The sequence below is a fragment of the Hyperolius riggenbachi genome, chromosome 7, assembly GCF_040937935.1.
Source record: "Hyperolius riggenbachi isolate aHypRig1 chromosome 7, aHypRig1.pri, whole genome shotgun sequence".
Taxonomy (NCBI): domain Eukaryota; kingdom Metazoa; phylum Chordata; class Amphibia; order Anura; family Hyperoliidae; genus Hyperolius; species Hyperolius riggenbachi.
This window is the reverse complement of record NC_090652.1, coordinates 316135112-316154675: the sequence shown is the minus strand read 5'-3', so window position 1 is coordinate 316154675 and position 19564 is coordinate 316135112. Positions and strand designations below refer to the sequence as shown.

General features: G+C 48.0%; 1 protein-coding gene across 3 annotated transcripts in view; it reads left to right on the top strand.

Moving 5' to 3' along the window:
• Nucleotides 1-2812: 2812 nt before the first annotated feature.
• MYLK (myosin light chain kinase) overlaps nucleotides 2813-19564 on the top strand; it is a 281451-nt gene continuing 264699 nt past the window's right edge. For 2 of the 3 annotated variants that reach the window (XM_068246222.1, XM_068246220.1), the window contains exon 1: nucleotides 3093-3130. In XM_068246222.1, coding sequence (XP_068102323.1) covers nucleotides 3101-3130 — 30 coding nt within the window. In that variant the 5' untranslated portion in view covers nucleotides 3093-3100. Of the gene's footprint in view, nucleotides 2923-3092; nucleotides 3131-19564 lie in introns of those variants that run through there. The other variant, XM_068246221.1, reaches the window with a different exon arrangement.

Sequence of the window (19564 nt, the reverse complement as noted above, 5' to 3'; positions counted from 1 at the left end):
AACAAACGCCTGGATATACAGATATGAAGAAGATATGAGTTCCATGTGTCAATGTGACATCCAGCCGAGGAGCCCCGTGCGGACTGGAGCGGAAAATGTATGTTGAGAGAGAGAGAGAGAGAGAGAGAGAGAGAGAGAGAGAGAGAGAGAGAGAGAGAGAGAGAGAGAGAGAGAGAGAGAGTTATGAAGGCTGCCATATTTATTTCCTGTTAAACAATACCGGTTGCCTGGCAGTCCTGCTGATCTCTTTGGCTGCAGTAGTGGCTGAATCACACACCTGAAACAAACATGCAGCTAATCCAGTCACACTTCACTCAGGGCACGTGATCTGCTGCATGCTTGTTCAGGGGTTATGGCTAAATGTATTAGAGGCAGAGGATCAGCAGGACAGCCAGGCAATCTGGATTGTTTATTTAACAGTAAATGAATAGAGCAGCCTCCCTGTCCTTCTCACTTCGGGTGCTTAGATGCAGCTTAGTCACCCAGATAACTGATGGTACGGGGAACATTGTCATGTGACCGCTGTGCCACCTTCTCATTGGTGTAGAGGTGGAAATTCTAAGACAGTCTGGCGCTCACAGCTGTTTCCCAACATGACCTCCTCTCTCATGTGTGGTGGTGGCACACGGGGTCGTGCTGGGGGCGGAGGGGAGCAGCTAATATCTTTTATTAATAAACTTTCTATTAAAGAAAACCTGAACTGAAAATTAAACGTCAAAATGAACACCCACAGGTCATACTTACCTCCCATGTAGTCTACTCATCTCTTTCTCCTCTCTTGCGTCATGTTTGTCCACTGTGATCGATGGAATTCACCATCTTCCATTTAAAAAATGGGTCAGCTAAGCTTCCAGGTCAGCATACTGTTAACCTGTAACATCGCCCACTTGAGCCATAGGGAAATATGGGTCATTACCTTGCTCATCAGTTGTCCTTTCAGTTATAACTGACAGCAACTGATAGGCCTGGTGCACACCAGAGGAGTTTTTCTGAGCGTTTTGAGTTTTTAAATCTGCTGCTAATGTTATCCTATGTGTCTGTGCACACTGGAGCAATGAGGTTTTGTGAAAAACCCCATAGCATTACATTGGGAAGAGCTTTTGAAACCTCTAAAAGCTCTTCCCAATGTAATGCTATGGGTTTTTTTTTTTACAAAACCTCATTGCTCCAGTGTGCACAGACACATAGGATAACATTAGCAGCAGATTTAAAAACTCAAAAACGCTCAGAAAAACTCCTCTGGTGTGCACCAGGCCATATAGTTGCTGTCCACCTCCAGAGAGACAGATCTGACTAGATCTAGTCAGAACTGGAAGGAATCATTGTTGGAAGAGAATGGTGAGCTTCTGAGAGGAACTGACGGCGAGGTAAGTATGTAATATTCCTTTGCTGGTACTTCATGTTTATTTGGAATTTTTCTCTGTTCACTTCGTATTTACCTACTCCTCTTCGTAAGATCTTCTACGAACTATACAAAATTGTAAAGGCCAGAGCTGTTTCATGCACATACGTTAATTAATAGAGCCTGGAAATGTGGGCATGTAGTATGGCCAATAGTGAAATATTGGTACGAAATACTGATATTTTAATATAAGTGTAAAACATCGATATTAAATGGAAATATTTTACTATGGCCAAACCTAGCCCTATTCTCAGGCCTGGTGCACACATGGCAGAAACGCTTGCGTAGCGGGAAACGCTGCGTTTTATGCAGCAATCTTAGTCTATGGGGCGCAGGACCAGCGTTCCACCTGCGATTTACAGTAAGCGTTCTGCAGACGTTGGTAGTGTTGTATAATATGCAGCAATGTTAGTCTATGGGATGCAGAAGTACCATCGTTCCACCTGCGATTTACAGTAAGCGTTCTGCAGATGCTGGTAGTGTTACATAATATGCAGGCTGGCTGCCAAAACACACATAATGAAAGTCTATACTGACGCATATGTGTCGTGTTTTCCATTAAAAAGTAAAGATCTGTGATGTTTCCACTTCCTGTTGTCTTCCTAGTGATTTGCTTAAATTTAAAAACGCATATGTCTTTTCCATTAGCGAACTGCAAATGCATTAAAACGCACGCAAAATGCATCTGCGTAAAAAAAACTGCAAACGCGGTAAAAACGCAATAGCAAAACCCAAACGCACCATCCTAAAACGCTACTTTTTCATGCCTAAACTCTACGCACTCACTACCTACCCAAACCTTAATACCCAAGAAAACTAAACTCCCCCCCCCCCCCCCCCCCGGCACATGCTGCCTACCTAACAGCGTCCCCCACCCCAACCCTAGCATCCCACCGCACCACAGAAAAAAAAGTGACATATCGCATAGCTCCCAACTGTCCCTCTTTTGTGGGGACAGTCCCTCTTTGGCAGCTCTGTCCCTCTTTCCTCCTTTATTTGTCCCTCTTTCAGGACTTTGTCCCTCTTTCTATGTAAATATATAATTTTTCTACTTTAAATTGATCTATTACTCATTTTAAAATGTTAAAACAGATCAAAGAAGGTGGGTGGTGCGCTCCTTGACACCCACTAGGCCCCAAACACCTGCCTAGGGTGCCTGGTGGCTGATCCTGCTCTTACTATACAGCAGGCTCTGGATCGGGGCCAACAGAAGAGAGGGGCGGGGCGTACGCAGGGCTGTCTGGCTCTACTGGCTCCTGCAGTTACACAGGCAATATGGGCATGGCAGTTCCAGTAGCCGCCAGCAGGTGTCGCCGGCGTACAGCAATCTCCAGCGCTGGAAGTTTTGCAGGCAATATTTGCACATGATGCTAGCAGCAGAATATAACGAGTTTTCCTCCCCAGGGCGGCTGATCGAGCAGAAGCTTCCACCTGCTGAGTGCTGAGCTTCCAGGCAGCAGCGGGACTGGCTGAGATCTGTCACTGCTGGAGGGAGATGGAGTGCAAGCTCTTGGCACAAGGTAGGCATGTCATACAGGCTGTGCTAGGAATTGTACGTGTGGATGATTGGAGGGTGCTGAGCCCTCTATTTGCCCTGCCTTGGGGTCTCCAGTAGTGCTGGAGGAGGGGTAGCTGGCACAGGGTGGGGTAGGAGGGGTCATAAGCCCTCATTTATACCCTCTGCTCAGCAGGTCAGGGATGCTGAGGATTGCATGGGCTGCTGATCAGGTAAGTCTCCCCATACACATTACAATCTGATTGCCTGACCGATGGTTGCAGAAGGATTGGTAGCATTTTCCGTCACGTGTATGTTTTCGTTTTCAGTAGATCCGTCTGGCAAATATTTCTAATATTATAACTATGAATATGAAGTCACATTTGACGAAGCCATTTTTTAAATTATTCTTGTTTGCATATATTGTATCATACCCCCGCTGAACCGAATGTTGAGGAAGCCATTAATGATACAATTTTGATTGTACAATCTTACCACTTGTAATGTAATTTGAGGAGCTATGTAAATTATACAGTCAAAGTATAATCACCCAGTATATTATTTTATTACATACATTTTGTGAGATTGTACAATTTAAATGTTATCGTTTGTGGTCGACTTCAGCACTGAACTCTTGGAAATGGAAGGTTAATGATTAATACTTGACTGATTGATTGATAGATTTAAGGGATGGGCTGAACCGGATATCAGCACAAGGCTAATCAGATCTGGAAACGATTGATTAATTACAGAAATAAATCTTTCAGCTTTGTACACATGTGAGATAAAAGTCTTTAGAAACAAAATGATCGATCTGCTGATAATCATTTCAAGAAAGTTTGCAAAAGATTGCCACAGATGTTTTTCTCTGTCTTTCAAATCTATCCCGGTGGATCTGGTCTGCCGCCGATTGTTCGTTAAACAATGTGTGTATGAGATCGCCAGATATTTCTTACCTCTTGTGTGCGCATGCGTATACGCGAAGAAAGAAGTAAATGGAGGGCGACAGAAGCATTTCTCGGGTTTATTGCATGATCTAATTGTTTGCATATGCTCAGCATCGCTAGAAAGATTTGTTGTTCAAACTTCACTGACAAATCTATGTGGCAGATTGATTTACTCGTTTTACAAAGATTTATATCTGACGTGTGTATGCAGCTTTAGCCCTCGGAATGTGATTAGTGTGTGGATTGGGTGCAGCCTGGCAGAGATCGCACTCGGAGAAGCTGCCAGTGTCACATGACTAGTAGGGATGATGCAAAGAGACGCAAATATTTCCGAGTTGATGCAGAATTATGTAAATTTTTATGCACATATATTCAGCTTGAAAATGGACCAATCAATTTAAACCTGGGTGGGATTCGATTGGTTCATTTTTAAGCTGCAAATATTTGCATAAAAATGTGCATAATCCTGCATGAACTCGGACATATTTGCATCCCATTGATCATCCATAATGACCAGTAACTAATCATTAATTCCTGGATCTGATACATCCACTTCCGTCCGTGCTGATTCCAGTTCCGTCCGTGCTGATTCCAGTTCCGTCCGTGCTGATTCCAGTTCCGTCCGTGCTGATTCCAGTTCCGTCCGTGCTGATTCCAGTTCCGTCCGTGCTGATTCCAGTTCCGTCCGTGCTGATTCCAGTTCCGTCCGTGCTGATTCCACTTCCGTCCGTGCTGATTCCACTTCCGTCCGTGCTGATTCCACTTCCGTCCGTGCTGATTCCACTTCCGTCAGTGCTGGTTCCACTTCCGTCAGTCCGTCCGTGCTGATTCCACTTCCGTCCGTGCTGATTCCACTTCGTCCGTGCTGATTCCAGTTCCGTCAGTGCTGATTCCAGTTCCGTCAGTGCTGATTCCACTTCCGTCAGTGCTGATTCCACTTCCGTCAGTGCTGGTTCCACTTCCGTCAGTGCTGATTCCAGTTCCGTCCGTGCTGATTCCAGTTCCGTCCGTGCTGATTCCAGTTCCGTCCGTGCTGATTCCAGTTCCGTCCGTGCTGATTCCACTTCCGTCCGTGCTGATTCCACTTCCGTCAGTGCTGGTTCCACTTCCGTCAGTCCGTCCGTGCTGATTCCACTTCCGTCCGTGCTGATTCCACTTCGTCCGTGCTGATTCCAGTTCCGTCCGTGCTGATTCCAGTTCCGTCAGTGCTGATTCCACTTCCGTCAGTGCTGATTCCACTTCCGTCAGTGCTGGTTCCACTTCCGTCAGTGCTGATTCCACTTCCGTCAGTGCTGATTTCACTTCCGTCAGTGCTGATTTCACTTCCGTCAGTGCTGATTTCACTTCCGTCAGTGCTGATTCCACTTCCGTCAGTGCTGATTCCACTTCCGTCAGTGCTGATTCCACTTCCGTCCGTGCTGATTCCACTTCCGTCAGTGCTGATTCCACTTCCGTCAGTGCTGATTCCTGTTCCGTCCGTGCTGATTCCACTTCCGTCCGTGCTGATTCCACTTCCGTCCGTGCTGATTCCACTTCCGTCCGTGCTGATTCCACTTCCGTCCGTGCTGATTCCACTTCCGTCCGTGCTGATTCCACTTCCGTCCGTGCTGATTCCACTTCCGTCCGTGCTGATTCCACTTCCGTCCGTGCTGATTCCTGTTCCGTCCGTGCTGATTCCACTTCCGTCCGTGCTGGTTCCACTTCCGTCCGTGCTGGTTCCACTTCCGTCCGTGCTGGTTCCACTTCCGTCCGTGCTGGTTCCACTTCCGTCCGTGCTGGTTCCACTTCCGTCCGTGCTGGTTCCACTTCCGTCCGTGCTGGTTCCACTTCCGTCCGTGCTGGTTCCACTTCCGTCCGTGCTGGTTCCACTTCCGTCAGTGCTGGTTCCACTTCCGTCAGTGCTGGTTCCACTTCCGTCAGTGCTGGTTCCACTTCCGTCAGTGCTGGTTCCATTTCCGTCAGTGCTGGTTCCACTTCCGTCCGTGCTGGTTCCACTTCCGTCCGTGCTGGTTCCACTTCCGTCCGTGCTGGTTCCACTTCCGTCCGTGCTGGTTCCACTTCCGTCCGTGCTGGTTCCACTTCCGTCCGTGCTGGTTCCACTTCCGTCCGTGCTGGTTCCACTTCCGTCCGTGCTGGTTCCACTTCCGTCCGTGCTGGTTCCACTTCCGTCCGTGCTGGTTCCACTTCCGTCCGTGCTGGTTCCAACTCCGTCCGTGCTGGTTCCACTTCCGTCCGTGCTGGTTCCACTTCCGTCCGTGCTGGTTCCACTTCCGTCCGTGCTGGTTCCACTTCCGTCCGTGCTGATTCCAGTTCCTGTGACTTTGCAGCTCCTTCCTATTAATCCCTTAGACAGGGCGGCTTTTGTTTACTGGTTTGGTTAGCCGGGTTGTCCGCAGATCTCTTGTATTGACCAGATGCATTGTATGATGTGCGGGGAGTCTGGACAGTGGATTGACAGTGTGTGGGCTGATTGCTCGCAGATGTGATCCAGTCCTTGTGGCGGACATTTGCGGCTATGGGGGATGTTTACGCGAGGATTAACCCCTCGTCTGCCAGGGATTTTCCAGTGTAATATTTCACTGGTTTGTCAATCACTTTTGCGGCCAAAAAGATCTGCCGACCAATTCGCTGTTCCGGAGAGATTCAGGATTCCTCCAGGAGATCTACTGAAGCCTCTATCCTTCCAGGGATTCCTCCAAGAGATACGATGGATCCCCTGTTTTTTCCAGGGATTCCTCCGGTAGATCTGCTATATCCTCTCTCCTTTCAGGGATTCCTCTGGGAGATACTACTGGATCCTCTGTCCTTCCAGGAGATCTGCTGGATCCCTTCCATTACATCTGCTGGTTCCATTGTCCTTCCAGGGATTCTCCTTCTACGATTCCTCTGAGAGATCTGACGGATCCTCTGTCCTTCCAGGGATTCTTCCGGGATCCTCTGCCTGTCGGATCCTCTGACCTTCTATGATTCCTCTGAGAGATCTGACGGATCCTCTGTCCTTCCAGGGATTCTTCCAGGATCCTCTGCCTGTCGGATCCTCTGACCTTCTATGATTCCTCTGAGAGATCTGACGGATCCTCTGTCCTTCCAGGGATTCTTCCGGGATCCTCTGCCTGTCGGATCCTTGGCCCTTTTAGGGATTCCTCCGGGATCCTCTTCCTGTTGGATCCCCAGTCCTTCTTCTGGGATTCCTCTGGGAGATCTGCAGGATCCCCTGTCCTTCCAGGGATTGTTGATCCAATAAAATGCTCTTTCTTTTGAGTTTGATTGCAAGCAGCATACAAATGGGCCAATCTGCATACAATTTGCATGCTAGTCAGAATTCTCAACCTGCCATTGGCTGTCCCTGTCTTATTCCTCCTCCGCAGCCCCCAGCAGGCGGGTTTATAAACTGCAGAGAAACTGAGAGAAGATCGACTATTCCTGCAGTTCAGATTCCGTGATGATTGCAACGTGTGTGGATGATATTCCAGCCTTCTGACCAATTATATATGATCTGATGGTGGCGATTCACTCTCCTCGCAGATCATCACACAAGAGCCGAACTGAGCAGCCGAATACAGCTATTATTCTTCTTATTATTACTATTATTATTATTATTGTTATTATTATTATTATTATTGTCCCTGCACAATATTCTGTGAGTATCGCGAGTTCCATTATCACATTTTCTCAATGGAAATATTTTCACAATCTCCAATAAAATACCTTCTAACCACCACGAAGCAGAAAGTACTCGTTTAATATCGTTTACAATATTCATTCATAGATGATTTAGTCAGTGTTTGGCCATTATTGTAAAATCTTTCCTCTCCCTGATTTACATTCTGAAATGTATCACAGGGGGTGACCTCTTTAGTTCTGCCAGGTGATCTGTACGGAATGTTTCTTAGGCCTAGTGCACACCGGAGCGTTTCCGCTGCGGTTTGCGATCTGCTTGCGGGTGCGGATCCGCTAGGGTAATGTATTTCAATGGGCTGGTGCACACCAGAGCGGGAGGCATTTTGCAGAAACGCATACTCCCGGGCTGCTGCAGATTTTGGATTGCGGAGGCGTTTCTGCCTCAATGTTAAGTATAGGAAAAACGCAAACTGCTCTGAAAAACGGCACTTCAGAGCGGTTTGCCAGGCGTTTTTTGTTACAGTAGCTGTTCAGTAACAGCTTTACTGTAACAATACATGAAATCTACTACACCAAAACCGCTACACAAAACCACAAAATGCTAGCTAAAACGCTGTAGAAAAAGAAGAAAAAGCGTTTCAAAATCTGCTAGCATTTTGCGGATCTGCTAGCGGTTTTTGGTGTGCACCAGGCCTTACTGAGTATTCTATGCACAGAGGGAGATTACTGGTTACTTGGCAGTTGGGGAAAAAAAGCCATTATTTCCCACAATGCAACGAGGGTCACAAACAGGAAACTGTGGGTCCCATGGCCATGACATCACACTGTGGGAGGGGTTCCACCACAATATCAGCCATACAGCGCCCCCTGATGGTCTATTTAAAAAAAAGAAAAAAAGTAAAGATTTCATGTGGGAAAGAAGGTATCAGCTACTGATTGGGATGAAGTTTAATCCTGGACTCACAATCTAATCCTACCATAGTCATAGTCTAATGTCCTACCATATTATTATTATTATTATGTATTTATATAGCACTGACATCTCCTGCAGCACTGTACAGAGTACATAGTCATATCACTGACTGTCCTCAGAGGAGCTCACAATCTAATCCTACCATAGTCATAGTCTAATGTCTTATCATATTATTATTATGTATTTATATAGCACTGACATCTTCTGCAGCACATTACAGAGTACATAGTCATGTCACTGACTGTCCTCAGAGGAGCTCACACTCTAATCCTACCATAGTCATAGTCTAATGTCCTACCATATTATTATTATGTATTTATATAGCACTGACATCTCCTGCAGCACTGTACAGAGTACATAGTCATGTCACTGACTGTCCTCAGAGGAGCTCACAATCTAATCCTACCATAGTCATAGGCTAATGTCCTACCATATTATTATTATTATGTATTTATATAGCACTGACATCTCCTGCAGCACATTACAGAATACATAGTCATGTCACTGCCTGTCCTCAGAGGAGCTCACACTCTAATCCTACCATAGTCATAGGCTAATGTCCTACCATATTATTATTATGTATTTATATAGCACTGACATCTCCTGCAGCACTGTACAGAGTACATAGTCATGTCACTGACTGTCCTCAGAGCAGCTCACACTCTAATCCTACCATAGTCATAGGCTAATGTCCTACCATATTATTATTATTATGTATTTATACAGCACTGACATCTCCTGCAGCACATTACAGAGTACATAGTCATGTCACTGACTGTCCTCAGAGCAGCTCACACTCTAATCCTACCATAGTCATAGGCTAATGTCCTACCATATTATTATTATTATGTATTTATATAGCACTGACATCTCCTGCAGCACATTACAGAATACATAGTCATGTCACTGCCTGTCCTCAGAGGAGCTCACACTCTAATCCTACCATAGTCATAGGCTAATGTCCTACCATATTATTATTATGTATTTATATAGCACTGACATCTCCTGCAGCACTGTACAGAGTACATAGTCATGTCACTGACTGTCCTCAGAGCAGCTCACACTCTAATCCTACCATAGTCATAGGCTAATGTCCTACCATATTATTATTATTATGTATTTATACAGCACTGACATCTCCTGCAGCACATTACAGAGTACATAGTCATGTCACTGACTGTCCTCAGAGCAGCTCACACTCTAATCCTACCATAGTCATAGGCTAATGTCCTACCATATTATTATTATTATGTATTTATATAGCACTGACATCTTCTGCAGCACATTACAGGGTACATAGTCATGTCACTGACTGTCCTCAGAGGAGCCTGTTGAGTTTGGACTTTCCTGTATGGTACACCTAACCCTGTATTAGCAGGTGCCCACCTCACTAATCATTTTATCTCTGAGACTCTGGCTGTGAGATCTCTGCATTACCGAGTATCCACATTGGCACACCTGCTGCACTCATTATCTGCGGTGTCTCCTTCACCTGCTGCTCTACCTCCAGGGGACTTCAGTGGTGAGATCTCTGCGCTCCTCAGTTCCCAGCTCCGCTCACCTACCACAGCCATTGCCAAAGACTCCCCTCTCCCTGCTTCATTTATTTTATATCACAATATGGCCTCTCTGGGTTCTTGTATCTGACTTCAGTGTTCTCCCTAGAATTTTTTTCTTTTCCAGCCGGGTGGCATGAAAAAGTAGCCGGGTGGGGGGAGATGAGAGAATGCTGGGCCAATGCTTCTGTGTGCAACTCTGCTTTAAGAATAGGGGGTGAGCCGATGACAGCCGGGTGGTCACCAAAACTAGCTGGGTGGAGCACTCAGCTAAAAGAGCCTGGGGAGAACACTGGACTTGAGTGAAAGGCTGAAGTATTGGTCACGGCATGCTGGTCTTTGTGGTTTCTCGGTGGGTGGAGTCTGCTGGCCGTGCTGTAATATAATTACTCTATGCTTTGTTTGCTGCTGTCACACTTCCTCATTGTTTGCTGAGGGTGTATTTCACACTTGTGGTTGTTGTGCGATCACAATGACTGGCCGCGTCTGTGTCAGGCTGATAACAGAACTGACTATAAATTTAGCCAGATAATCTGGCGGCCGTGCGACTGACCGATGCCTCTGTCACTGCCTGCTCCCCACTGTCACTGCCTGCTCCCCACTGTCGCTGCCTGCTCCCCACTGTCGCTGCCTGCTCCCCACTGTCGCTGCCTGCTCCCCACTGTCGCTGCCTGCTCCCCACTGTCGCTGCCTGCTCCCCACTGTCGCTGCCGGCTCCCCACTGTCGCTGCCGGCTCCCCACTGTCGCTGCCTGCTCCCCACTGTCGCTGCCTGCTCCCCACTGTCACTGCCGGCTCCCCACTGTCGCTGCCTGCTCCCCGCTGTCGCTGCCTGCTCTCCGCTGTCGCTGCCTGCTCTCCGCTGTCGCTGCCTGCTCTCCGCTGTCGCTGCCTGCTCTCCGCTGTCGCTGCCTGCTCTCCACTGTCGCTGCCTGCTCTCCACTGTCGCTGCCTGCTCTCCACTGTCGCTGCCTGCTCTCCACTGTCGCTGCCTGCTCTCCTCTGTCGCTGCCTGCTCCCCACTGTCACTGCCTGCTCCCCACTGTCGCTGCCTGCTCCCCGCTGTCGCTGCCTGCTCCCCGCTGTCGCTGCCTGCTCCCCGCTGTCGCTGCCTGCTCCCCGCTGTCGCTGCCTGCTCCCCGCTGTCGCTGCCTGCTCTCCGCTGTCGCTGCCTGCTCTCCACTGTCGCTGCCTGCTCTCCACTGTCGCTGCCTGCTCTCCACTGTCGCTGCCTGCTCTCCACTGTCGCTGCCTGCTCTCCACTGTCGCTGCCTGCTCCCCACTGTCGCTGCCTGCTCCCCACTGTCACTGCCTGCTCCCCACTGTCGCTGCCTGCTCCCCGCTGTCGCTGCCTGCTCTCCTCTGTCGCTGCCTGCTCCCCACTGTCACTGCCTGCTCCCCACTGTCACTGCCTGCTCCCCACTGTCGCTGCCTGCTCTCCACTGTCGCTGCCTGCTCTCCTCTGTCGCTGCCTGCTCCCCACTGTCACTGCCTGCTCCCCACTGTCACTGCCTGCTCCCCACTGTCGCTGCCTGCTCCCCGCTGTCGCTGCCTGCTCCCCGCTGTCGCTGCCTGCTCCCCGCTGTCGCTGCCTGCTCCCCCGCTGTCGCTGCCTGCTCTCCGCTGTCGCTGCCTGCTCTCCCCTGTCGCTGCCTGCTCTCCACTGTCGCTGCCTGCTCTCCACTGTCGCTGCCTGCTCTCCACTGTCGCTGCCTGCTCCCCACTGTCGCTGCCTGCTCCCCACTGTCGCTGGCTGAATCACACACCTGAAACAAGCATGCAGCTAATACAATCACACTTCAGTCGTACCTGATCTGCTGCATGCTTGTTCAGGGGCTATGGCTGTAAGTATTAGAGGCAGAGGATCAGCAGGGCAGCCAGGCAACTGGTATTGCTTAACAGGAAATAAATATGGCAGCTTCCACATCTCTCTTGCTGCAGTTGTCCTTTTAAGCTTATGTTTATTTGTGGTCAGAATAATAGAATAATGAGATCAGTCCTCCATCAAACCTGCTTTGCTTACTACTGTGTGGTAAAGGTTCACTAGCCACACCTGGGTCATCTCAGTACAGAGTGGGGGTTCAAAATAAAATGGGGGGGGAGAAAATGATATGTATATGCGTATATATATGTATGTATATATATATATATATATATATATATATATATATATATATATATATATATATATATATATATATATATATATATATATATATATATATATATATATATATATATATATATATATATATAATCTTCTCAAAAAATTTGCATACTGTGATAAAGTTCATTAGTTTCTGTAATGTACTGATAAACATTAGACTTTCATATATTTTAGATTAAAATGCACACAACTGAAGTAGTTCAAGCCTTTTATTGTTTTAATATTGATGATTTTGGCACACAGCTCATGAAAACCCTAATTTCCTATCAAAAAATTTGCATATTTCATCCGACCAATAAAAGAAAAGTGTTTTTAAAACATAAAAAGTCAACCTTCAAATAATTATGTTCAGTTATGCACTCAATACTTGGTCGGGAATCCTTTTGCAGAAATGACTGCTTCAATGCGGCGTGGCATGGAGGCAATCAGCCTGTGGCACTGCTCAGGTGTTATGGAGGCCCAGGATGCTTCGATAGCGGCCTTAAGCTCATCCAGAGTGTTGGGTCTTGTGTCTCTCAACTTTCTCTTCACAATATACCACAGATTCTCTATGGGGTTCAGGTCAGGGGAGTTGGCAGGCCAATTGAGCACATTAATACCATAATCGGTAAACCATTTACCAGTGGTTTTGGCACTGTGAGCAGGTGCCAGGTCGTGCTGAAAAATGAAATCTTCATCTCTATAAAGCTTTTCAGCAGATGGAAGCATGAACCCACTTTTGAACCAGAAACAGCGGCAGAAACGACTGACCTGGGCTACAGAGAAGCAGCACTGGACTGTTGCTCAGTGGTCCAAACTACTTTTTTCGGATGAAAGCAACTTTTACATGTCATTCGGAAATTATGGTGCCAGAGTCTGGAGAAAGACTGGGGAGAGGGAAATGCCGAAATGCCTGAAGTCCAGTGTCAAGTACCCACAGTCAGTGATGGTCTGGGGTGCCATGTCAGCTGCTGGTGTTGGTCCACTGTGTTTTATCAAGGGCAGGGTCAATGCAGCTAGCTATCAGGAGATCTTGGAGCACTTCATGCTTCCATCTGCTGAAATGCTTTATGGAGAGCACGACCTGGCACCTGCTCACAGTGCCAAAACCACTGGTAAATGGCTTACTGGCCATGGTATTACTGTGCTCAATTGGCCTGCCAACTCTCCTGACCTGAACCCCATAGAGAATCTGTGGGATATTGTGAAGAGAAAGTTGAGAGACACAAGACCCAAACACTCTGGATGAGCTTAAGGCCGCTATGGAAGCATCCTGGGCCTCCATAACACCTGAGCAGTGCCACAGCCTCCATGCCACGCCGCATTGAAGCAGTCCTTTCTGCAAAAGGATTCCCGACCAAGTATTGACTGCATAACTGAACATAATTATTTGGAAGGTTGACTTTTTTTGTTTTAAAAACACTTTTCTTTTATTGGTCGGATGAAATATGCAAATGTTTTGAGATAGGAAATTTGGGTTTTCATGAGCTGTATGCCAAAATCATCAATATTAAAACAATAAAAGGCTTGAACTACTTCAGTTGTGTGTATTTGAATCTAAAATATATGAAAGTCTGGTGTTTATCAGTACATTACAGAAACTAATGAACTTTATCACAATATGCTAATTTTTTGAGAAGATCCTGTGTGTATATGTATGTATGTGTGTGTACAGTGTGTGTGTGTGTGTGTTAATTAAAATAGATAGGTAATATAATCTCTTACACACCCTGTTTTAAAAGAACAGTTTGATTTCATGATGGCAGCCATCTTTTTGGTTGAAAGGAGGTGACAGGGAACATGAGACACAGTTCCAACTGTCCTGTGCCCTGATCACCCAGTTGCTAAGCAACAAGAACAATATCAGAAATCCCATCATGCCTTGCACAGCATCAGGGGAAAAATGCCTGGGCAGTTTTCTTTAATGGGTGGAGCTTAGCTTCTGTGCAGCTACAATTAGGCTTTGGTAAGAAAAACAAAGTTCTAATACTGTGAAACTGTTAAAGAAACTGTGAGGATCCGCGTGGCTGCCTGCGCAGGCAGGCAGCCTTTTGACCACTGTTCAGGTCTGCATTCTGCAGGTCTCTGGAAGAGAGACCTTTTGTCAGTTGTGCAGCTTGCTGCTGAGGAATTTGCATATGTTTGTGTCATGCAGATTGCCTAGCCACATCCCTTGTGGGCTTGCTCTATAAAGAGCTATGTTTCCCACAGTAAGTTGCTGGTCATAAGGATTCTTCCTGTTAAACACTCTGGAGAGTGTCAGCCTTGCTCATTGTTTGAATATCAGCTTAGAGTAATTCCTGGGACTGCACTCGGCAGGTTCCCTAGTGCAGTTAGGATTGCTTATCTGTTTTGTTTGTCTGTTGCGATTGTCCTGTCCCAGCGGTGGTCGACAGGAAATCGTTCTGTGTGTCTGGGTGCTAACCGGAACAGCGGTTGTTACTGGTAGCCCCTTCTGATCTGGCTTCCTGGATCGCACTAGCCTCTCTTCGCTAGTGCTGTGGATCCTTCTGGTCTGCTACTCTGTACTTGGATCGCACTAGCATCTTGCGCTAGCGCTGTGGATCCTTCTTTTCTGTCTTCCTGGATTGCACCAGCCTCTTGCGCTAGTGCTGTGGATCCTTCTGGTCTGCTACTCTGTACTTGGATCGCACTAGCATCTTGCGCTAGTGCTGTGGATCCGTCTGATCTCCATCTCTCTGTCTCCCTGGATTGCACTGGCCTCTTTTCGCTAGTGCTGTGGATCCTATCTCCCGCCTGTTCCTGTTTTCGTGTGTCTGTCTTGTCTGCTACGAACGCTTGCTGGAGGCTCGGTGAGGTAACCGTTAAGCAAGCGCTCGCGCCCTCTGTTTCATGTTTGTCGGTCGGTGGTTAGTTAGGCGTGCTTGTCTCTATTGTGCTTATCACGTGGAGACCGCGCATAAACGCGTGCACTGTTGCGAATGAGTGCGGTGTTCACGTTTAGCTAGCGTTTGTTATTTTCTGTATCTCCTCATTGTATGATTTGCTGTGCCTTTGCTACTCTCGTGCTCTGCCTTGCTGTAGCCTTGTGTCACGTCTGGCGATCGCACCTCTCGCGATCGCGTTCCTACTTCATATCTGCTGTGGTGTGTGCACCGTCGCGGGTTGCCGACTAGTTTGGTGCACACACTTACAATCTGTCTCTGTGCTCATTCTCAATCGCCTCTCTTGCGATTGCGTTTCTTCCCTTCGTACAATTCCTGTCTGGCATGTGTGTTGGGGCAGAGGAGCTGTTCCTCTGCACTCCACAGCTCCACCTGCCGACAGGAATTTCCCTCTACAGGTGCATTGCACCTTTTGCTGGGTTCCCGCAAATTATACGCTTGTGGAGGATTTCCGCAGTGTCAGCGCACGTCTTGTGCGCTGATCACGGAGAGAATTCCACAATCGTTACAGAAACTAGAGTTGGGCCGAACGGTTCGCCTGCGAACGGTTCCATGCGAACTTCCGTGGTTCGCGTCCCGCAGGCGAACTTTTGCGGAAGTTCGGTTCGCCCCATAATGCACCATGAGGGTCAACTTTGACCCTCTACATCACAGTCAGCAGGCCCAGTGTAGCCAATTAGGCTACACTAGCCCCTGGAGCGCCACCCCCCTTATATAAGGCAGGCAGCGGCGGCCATTACGGTCACTCGTGTGCCACTGCCTGCCTGCATTAGTGAGAGTAGGGCGAGCTGCTGCACTGTCTCTCATAGGGAAAGATTAGTTAGGCTTAGCTTGTCCCTGACTGCATACCTGTTCTGTGAACCCACCACTGCATACCTGTACTGTGAACCCACCACTGCATACCTGTTCTGTGAACCCACCACTGCATACCTGTTCTGTGAACCCACCACTGCATACCTGTTCTGTGAACCCACCACTGCATACCTGTTCTGTGAACCCACCACTGCATACCTGTTCTGTGAACCCACCACTGCATACCTGTTCTGTGAACCCACCACTGCATACCTGTTCTGTGAACCCACCACTGCATACCTGTTCTGTGAACCCGCCACTGCATACCTGTTCAGTGAACCCGCCACTGCATACCTGTACTGTGAACCCGCCACTGCATACCTGTACTGTGAACCCACCACTGCATACCTGTTCTGTGAACCCACCACTGCATACCTGTTCTGTGAACCCACCACTGCATACCTGTTCTGTGAACCCACCACTGCATACCTGTTCTGTGAACCCACCACTGCATACCTGTTCTGTGAACCCACCACTGCATACCTGTTCTGTGAACCCACCACTGCATACCTGTTCAGTGAACCCGCCACTGCATACCTGTACTGTTCAGTGAACCCGCCACTGTATACCTGTTCTGTTCAGTGAACCCGCCACTGTATACCTGTTCTGTTCAGTGAACCCGCCACTGCATACCTGTTCTGTTCAGTGAACCCGCCACTGCATACCTGTTCTGTTCAGTGAACCCGCCACTGCATACCTGTTCTGTTCAGTGAACAGTTTGGTGTGTCAGTGTGAAGCAGTACCTTAATTACACTACCTGATTGATGTATACACATGCAAGATGTTTGAAAGCACTTTAGGCCTGTCATTTAGCATTCAATGTGATTTCTGCCCTTAAAACGCTGCTTTGCGTCAAATCCAGATTTTTCCCGGGGACTTTTGGCGTGTATCCCACTCCGCCATGCCCCCCTCCAGGTGTTAGACCCCTTGAAACATCTTTTCCATCACTTTTGTGGCCAGCATAAATTTTTTTTTTCAAAGTTCGCATCCCCATTGAAGTCTATTGCGGTTCGCGAACTTTAACGCGAACCGAACCTTCCGCGGAAGTTCGCGAACCTAAAATCGGAGGTTCGGCCCAAGTGCTGCTGAGTAGATTTTTAGTCCGGAGGTTCACTTTAACAAGATCTGCTTCCTCCAGTATAAGCTGTTACTCTGGGCCTGTACTGATAGTAAACTAGCTGCAGCATGTGCCAATCTCTGCTACCTCCAGTATGTACAGTATAAGCTGTTACTCTGTGCCTGTACTGATAGTAAACTAGCTGCAGCGTGTGCTGATCTCTGCTAACTCCAGTATGTACAGTATAAGCTGTTACTCTGTGCCTGTACTGATAGTAAACTAGCTGCATGGTGTGCTGATCTCTGCTGCCTCCAGTGTGTACCCTGTGCCTGTTGGCTGGGTGGACAGCGGATGACACTTGTCTCCAGTTTGGTCACAGACATTGGGGATCACTTCCAGTGAGAACCTGGCCTGCAGTATTCTTGTGTTTGGTGAAGGAGGAAGGACCTGTCAGCGTTAGTCACCTGCAGTGGTTAATGTGTGACATGAGGTTGAATGGTGACAGGTCATCCCTGGAGGCTATGCTGTAATCTCTGCATTGTGTTGTGTGGCAGGGGGTCATTATACAGCGTCACCCCCTCCTCCACATGGCACAGAATGTCCCCAGAGAAGTCATCAGCTGCAGAGTGTCACCGGAGGTCAAGGCTGCAACTGTCCCAAGAGGGGAATGACCTCTGGTGTGGGACTGCCAGGCGTTCGGCGAGGGGAATGACCCGTACCTGTGGTGTAGGTGAGTGCGCTGGCCGGGCACAGCTGAGTACTTGTGGATCAGTGAGGGCCCATTCACACTTGAAAAATGGTGATTTTTTTTTTTTTACACCGATTATTGCCTTAAAGGAATACTTTACTGGGCCTGCGCAATACACTCCTGTTGACATCAGCGGGAGCGAGGACACGGCAACGCAGGCGCAGTGGTTTTCTGACTTTGAAGTCTGAAATTCCAGAAGTGAACTGGAGGCGGGGCCGGAGCATTGGGGAGTGGCTGCGCAAGCACAGGATGTCTGTGGGGGGGGGGGGAGCGGAGCATCGGTGAGCTGCTGCGCAGGCACAGGATGTCTGCGGGGGGGGGGGAGGGGCGGAGCATCGGTGAGCTTCTGCGCAGGCACAGGATGTTATCGGGGGGCGGAGCATCGGTGAGCTTCTGCGCAGGATGTCTGCAGGGGGCGGAGCATCGGTGAGCTTCTGCGCAGGCACAGGATGTCTGCAGGGGGGGCGGAGCATCGGTGAGCTTCTGCGCAGGCACAGGATGTCTGTGGGGGCGGAGCATCGGTGAGTGGCTGCACAGGATGTCTTCAGGGGGGCGGAGTATCGGTGAGCTTCTGCGCAGGCACAGGATGTCTGCGGGGGGGGCGGAGCATCGGTGAGTGGCTGCGCGAGCACAGGATGTCTGCGGGGGACCATTAGAAGCCCCAAGTTCAACTTTTTTTTTTTTTTCTTTTTTCCCTGCAATGGTCCTTTAAGCCTAGTTCACACTATGCAATTTTCTGACTGTTCGATTTCCAACCGGTCCAATCAGAGCGTGATCAACTTTGGGTAGTTATCAATAGGAAATCAAACGCATTATCGATCGGGAGCAGTTTAGAGATCTAAACACGATGCAACTTCTTATGAGATCAATCTGTCCATCTAACGGCAAATTGCATTGTGTGTACTACGCACACCTGTAGTGAGAGGGATATGGAGGCTGCCATATTTATTTCCTGTAAACAATGCAGATTGCCCGGCTGTCCTGCGAATCCTCTGCCTCTAACACTTTCAGCCATAGCCCCTGAACAAGCATGCAGCAGATCAGGTGACTGAAGTGTGACTGGATTAGCTGCATACTTGTTTCTGGTGTGCGATTCAGACACTACTGCAGCCAAAATGATTAGCAGGGCTAGGTATTGTTTAACAGGAAATAAATATGGCAGCCTTCATATTCCTCTCACTGCAGGTATGCTTTCAGCCTCGTTTAGAAATACAAGGGATGCTGCTTGGCACAGATAGGTACGCCTGTCAGAGGTCATGGTCTAGGTACAATACTCTATATGAATTCTGCTGAAATCGGATATTTAGTGATGCCAAGGGGTAACTCCGCAAACCACCATTATCGGAACGATATTGTTATTTATGTGATGAAACACAAATCTAAAGTCTTGCATACACTGTAGATGGTAGTCGGCTGAGAGTCTAGTGTGTGTGTGTGTGTGTGTGTGTGTGTGTGTGTGTGTGTGTGTGTGTGTGTGTGTGTGTGTGTGTGTGTGTGTGTGTGTGTGGGTTGTTTGTATTATGTGTGTGTATTGTTTGTTTAGTGTGTTTGTGTGATTGTATTATGTGTGTATTGTTTGTGTAGTGTGTGTTGTCTTTCGTATAGTGTGTGTTGTTTTGTGTACAGTGCTTGTGTTTATTTATTTTTTTGTGTTGTTTTTGGTGTGATTGATGCTGGGCGGTGATAGGATTGTGGTATGTGTGTTTTGTGTGCAGTGTGTGTGTTTTTGTGTGTGTGTGTGTGTGTGTGTGTGTGTGTGTTGTGCATAGTGTGTGTGTTGTGCATAGTGTGTGTGTGTGTTGTGCATAGTGTGTGTGTGTGTGTGTGTGTGTATGTGGTATAACTAGGAACAGTTTTCTGTC